This window comes from Saccostrea cucullata, unplaced genomic scaffold (genome assembly GCF_032062105.1).
Source record: "Saccostrea cucullata isolate Sc308-1 unplaced genomic scaffold, CSIRO_AGI_Scuc_v1 ctg45, whole genome shotgun sequence".
In the NCBI taxonomy this organism is placed as follows: Eukaryota; Metazoa; Mollusca; class Bivalvia; order Ostreida; family Ostreidae; genus Saccostrea; species Saccostrea cuccullata.
In genome coordinates, this window is record NW_026939164.1 from 139,001 (window position 1) to 145,000 (window position 6,000).

Below are 6,000 nucleotides of genomic sequence, written 5' to 3' on the forward strand. Positions count from 1 at the left end.
ACAATCTAAAATTATGTAAGCTTCAACTCCAAGTACGGATATGAGCCAAAAATCCATAGAAAGTGCTTTTACTCTCTTACTAAACGGTCAAAACTTTTTATTTTTGTATCATTTTGTATCTCTATACGACTGCTTTACCATATGTGAAAATAAAAAAAAAATTAAATAGAGGGCACATTTAAAAATAACTTAAATATCCTAAAAAATTGAGAAAAACGGAGAAAATTCGGATTAGCCAAAATCCATTTTTGTTAAACTATTTGTGTCAATTTGGTAATATCTTATAGATCCTATATTAATCTTTTGAAATAGAGGACCCTATCTCATGACTGGATGCAGTTATTCTTATTCTTAATGACCAGGGAAAAGGTAATGAACTTGACCTGACCTTGACTCTAATCTAAAACGGTCAAAACTAATCTAACTAATACTATCACTTAGTAATATTGTCTTCTTGATTCTTTGAAAATTTCATTAATTTTTAAATACAAGAAATACAGTTTTGTATGAGAAGAATCCTACCTTAAGCAGAATTTCTTTTGAAAAATTCTGCGTCAGAAGATGAAAATATTTGATTTGGTATTAATCTCCACATTCAGGAATATCAACAACACAGTAACAGTTGACAATAGTTACTTATAAATACTCATATTCCCACTCGATATATCCCAAACTCAAAATAAAAGATTCTTACACATCCCTTTTATATTTTGATGTGTACTGACTTAAGACAATAAGGGCCAACTAACAACAAAATGTATGATTTATGGGATGTCTTCAGCTTTTCCATTGTCAATCTTCCCTATTTTTTCATTCTGCTGTCACCATCATACGGGGGTTTCTTTGTTTTACTTCCCTTCTAGAATCTTTCAGATGGGATTTATTCGATGTAAAACAGCTTGCTCTGGTTGTGATGATTTTAAAATGCAATACAAATTGGGCTCATAGCAGACAGGGACCTCTAAAAATATCAAAGGTTGGATCAGATTCCATAGAGGAGTAGGCATCTTCTGTCAACCGGTCACACCCGCTGTGTACTCCTCGTTCATAATCGTGATATGGTATATTGGAACATTTACGATACAAAATATAAAAGATCATAGATGTCAAGACTTGTATATTATTAAGTTTTGTTGTTATTCAACATCTCTCTCGGAGAATTTGATGTTTAAAAAAAGGCCTCTATAGACATTTCAATTTCAACCTTATCACATTAAAACAATCTGACCCCCCCCCCCCCGTTTTGTAAATATCTACTTATACGAAGCGTGGACTTCATTTCAATATGAAATAAAAAAATAACTGGGGTTTAATTCCAGATAATTTGATGTAATTTTCTTTCAAAATATGATGAAAATTAATAAAAATATAATTTATTTTTCTTTTTGAGTAAGTTGATATAATGTAGCAAGGTTTCTTTCTATTGTTAACTTAATGGTTTATTTAAAATTCATTGTTGAAATATTTTCTTGGGGAAAAGTGCTTTTTAAAATATTTTCATTTTCTGTTGATCATATGAACATTATTGCGAATTTTTGAGTTAATGTTTATAATTGATTGATCAGAATATATCTATTTATGATCTTATCTAAACAGTTGTAATTAGATATATGAATTATGATAGTCACTTCCTTAAGAGTTTGGTCTTCTGGACATTTTAGTTTACGGAGGACCAACACCAGAGTCCGTGAATATGGAAAGAAGCACCGATATTGTGGAACAAGTCGGAATGTACCTCTTCGCTCTTTATCATGTCGTCATCATTATTGTTTTGATCAACATGCTAATTGCTATGATGAGTCACTCATTTGAGGATATTCAGGTCTGTAAATATCAGTTAATTGTTTACTAATTGCAATTGTTTATTGTAACTGATAACACAAACTCCTTTATTTTGCAAGGGTTTAATTGTTATGTTATGAAATTGTTTGGGTTCTAAAGTACGGGATAAGAAATAATCATTCGTTAAGGTATTCCCATCCACCTATGATGTCATAGGTTTTTGAAAAAACTGTTATAAATTTAAATTCATACGCAATAGAACAAAGTTTTTTGAAAGAATGCTTTTCAATAGGTGTAATGATGAATATTGTTAAGTATTAGAACTTGAAAAATGAATATTTTCATTATTTAATCAATTATTCAATCTTTGAATAATTGTAACAAGGGCAATAACTCCTTCTCAAATATCTTCATTCAGACATTTTCTTTATTGTACTTTTAATGTAAAATAGTATCCCTTATATTCACATTTCAAAATTATCTCATAAGTAGCAAGTATTTTGGAACTCTTGGTATCAGAATTATGCATTCGAACCAGTTTTTACATAATATTTAAAGTACTATTTAAAAAAAAAAAATACGATTTTTTCATGTTGGCATACACTTCTGTTTATTTATGTCTCCCGTCTTAAATAATATGGCTACCTATGATTTTTTGCGATAATTGGTAAACTTAAACTATAATTAATGAAAATAAATGCAGTTTTGTACTTTGAACCATTAAAATTGTGAGGCAGCAAAAACCTTAACTTTACAAAGTAAATATTTTTATAGTATAATAAACTGTTGTCTATTGATAGTTAAATAAGAAAAGCATGGAAAAATACACGAGATCATTAAAACTAGGTATTTGTGTTTCCTAGAAATGGATCTTTTTCACTAAAAATATTTTGTCTTTATTCTGGCGCTTAAACTATTTTTTTCCCTACACTTAAAGACTGATTGTGACGTGGAATGGAAATTTGCCAGAACCAAACTTTGGTTGAACTATATGGATGAGGGAAGTACCCTACCAGTGCCATTTAATATGATACCTACACCAAAATCACTTTGTTATGCTTGGAGGTTCTGTAAAGATTTGTTAGCGATATCTGATGTTTCTTGGTTGGAATATCAGACGAAGAAAAAGCAGACATTTATTAAGGTGAATTAATCAATATTATATTATGATTGTTTTTAACGTCAATAAATAATTTGCTTACATAACTTATAGAAAATGAATATGATAGGCCATAGTATATGTTGATGTTATTATTCTGTTTATTTTTAAGAGCAATATATAGATATTATTACGCAAAACCTTTGGAAAACATCGAGAAACGTAGAGTAATGTTCCATTAGCATTGCATGCCTCTTGAATTTAAAATAAGAAACATTGAGTGAACTGCTGGATTTGTTGGAAAGGTGTTTCACAGGCGCTACATTGGGGAGGACGTGGCGCCGTGTAAACACCTACCCCACAGACCACCACTGAACAACTTCATTAACTGACCTGTCCTGTCTCCACGGTGTGCATGTTCCTTTTTATTTTTAGTTTGAACAAATTTACAAATTTACATTAATACCTGTTTTGTACAAATGAATGTTATGCTTAGTAGGATTTCTTATATTTGAAGTATCCTTTATTATAACTATGGCTAAAACTTTCTAGAATGAATATATATTTGTTTGCATGCATTTCTTCCAATGGTTGAAAATATTCATAAGAAAAAATGGAACACCTCAATTTTACCAGCAATGGGAGAGGAAATACTTTGCTTTCAATGAGTTGTTTTCACAGAAAAGAAGAGAGAGAGTTTGTAAAACACTGGATCTTAAAGTAGAAGATACGTCCTACTGTGACATTATGCAGAGACTGGTTAAGCGATATCTATTTAAGATGGAGCGTGCAAAAGATGAAAAAGAACTTGGTTAGACTTTTTTATATAATGAAAATAGTTTTATGTATCTCTTAACGTTGTTGTAATTGATTTTAAGGCATAAGGAATAAAGGCAAAATGAGTCGCTTTTACCTTTTCATTACATCACTTCTGCTAAAGGAACCAGAGAAAAGGAGAAATGATGATGCTATTTGTTTTCCTTATTTGCATTTTCACTCATTATTTTTATAAAATTCTAAATAAAAAAATATGTATGATATCATTGAATTAATGTCTAAGAATTTGGCGAGGTTTCACAGACAACATTTTCAAATTTAAATCATGTATTACAATACGCCTTATGTTTATCTTAGTTAAAGATGGAGTGCCTAATTTACGGAATGAAGACGTGGAGATTGTGGAGACAAATGACACGCCCCCACCCGTACCTGAAGCTCCCAGTAGGATCCCCTACGCCACGCCCATCAACGAAGAGGATGAAGAGGAGACCCACTCTATAAATAAAAGTAAAATCTTAAATTGTTATAAAAGGCAAAATTATGAATAATTTGAAAATAAACAGCCACAATAATAACGGGCATATTTGTTAATGATAAACAAACCATTAAAATCAGGGGTTAAGTGTTCATAATCACTTTTGAACTATGTCGGGATTGATTTAGTTAAAAATAAAATGTGAAGTGTACATGTACATATTATTAATTTTACTTTCATGTAAATATGTTGAATCTTATTCCTGGATAAAAAAAATTGTTAAAAATACTTTTACCTCTAAATGATGATAAACCGTCCAGCGTAGCCACAATCAACAATTCATGACGACGGGTGATATTCCAAAAATATTGACTGCGTAGAGTTTGCGCGCAGGTTCAATGTAATATTTGTATTCATTTGTAACATTCAGTATAACATAATAACATAATAAATACAGCATGTAGTTGAGGATAACATTGAAAATTTTCACCCCTCAAAAACCATTGTCAAACTCGGCTCGGTTGACACTAGTTTTCTTAGGATGAAAATTTTAAATGAACATTACTCTCTGTTACATGCAGTATCTAATATTAATATAATATTTGTATTAACTATCCTCCTTTATAGAATGACAAACAGAGAAGATACTTATGATCCATTAGTCTAAGAATAACCCAAGTTTTTAGGAATTATCTTACAGTAAAAATATCAATATGTGGGATTTTAAACCCCATGATAAAGAAATATGGGAGAAAAAACCCTACATGGCAACAAAAGCAACATATGGGTTTAAAAAACCTACATTGATTTTTATGGGTATATTTCCCCCATTGGGGAAATTTAAAATCCCATGGGGTTTCTGTGGGGGTTTTCATGGGATAATTCTAAGTACATGTTTCAACCATGGGATTTTTATTTTTGTCACTAAATATCTCCAAAACTAGCAGAAAATATTGCATTTTTTTTCAGAAATGCATTTAGGTAGAAAAACCCTGCCATTTAAAAAAATCCCAAGAGGATAGGTATAAGGAAAAGGGTGCGCAAGTTCGGAAAAATGCCCATTCCGAAGTTGTCCGTCCCACTGTTTATATAATAATATTTATCCCATGTTTACCCCCTTTATACCGTTGATATAGCTCATGTGATATCGTTTTCGTATCCCACAGTAGTGACGTCACAATGGGTTTTACGTTAGCTTAATGAAGTAAAATAGAGTTCTATATAAAAACAGTGTAAAACATTGATTGTAGTGTTTAAAACAAAATGTAAATCATGGGATAAAAAGAATCTCACATGATTTGTAGTTGGTTATGATTTTTATCAACTCGTTGTGTGTTTTTATCCCCTCGCCAAGGCTCGGGGATATTAAACACACAACTCGTTGGATAAAAATCATATCCAACTACAAATCATGTGAGATCCTATATTTATCGCATATGAACGAATGCATATGTTTATATAGAAACAAGTATCCATCTTTTATGTTTATACGGGTAACCACCAACATGAGGCTTCGATCGTACTTATGAAAATTGTCAAACGTCGAAAGATAGCAGATCTAAAATTTAATACCATTACTTTTTTAATTTGACAATGGCTTTTACGGAGAATTAATTTTTGTCTCTGCTTTCAAGACAAACATGTCAAGAATTTGATACGATAAATAAATAAGTAAGAACCATAATTATTAAATTTTAAGTACCAGTCCACATAAAAATCAGACAAAACTGTAAAAAAGTGATACATGAAGGTTTTCAGAATTTGATGATTTTCCACTCATAGATTTATTTTGAAGTATGAACAATGTATGTAAAATGAAAAATGTTTTGAGTCATGGTAACCATGGAAACCCAGCCAAAGAAAT

General features: G+C 30.8%; 1 protein-coding gene across 4 annotated transcripts in view; it reads left to right on the forward strand.

The window, feature by feature from the left end:
• Positions 1 to 6,000, forward strand: part of LOC134252415 (short transient receptor potential channel 7-like) — a 62,210-nt gene that overhangs the window by 46,447 nt on the left and 9,763 nt on the right. For all 4 annotated transcript variants that reach the window (XM_062734887.1, XM_062734889.1, XM_062734890.1 and 1 more), the window contains exons 12-15: positions 1,662 to 1,822; positions 2,720 to 2,926; positions 3,563 to 3,692; positions 4,016 to 4,168. In XM_062734887.1, coding sequence (XP_062590871.1) covers positions 1,662 to 1,822; positions 2,720 to 2,926; positions 3,563 to 3,692; positions 4,016 to 4,168 — 651 coding nt within the window. The remainder of the gene's footprint in view (positions 1 to 1,661; positions 1,823 to 2,719; positions 2,927 to 3,562; positions 3,693 to 4,015; positions 4,169 to 6,000) is intronic.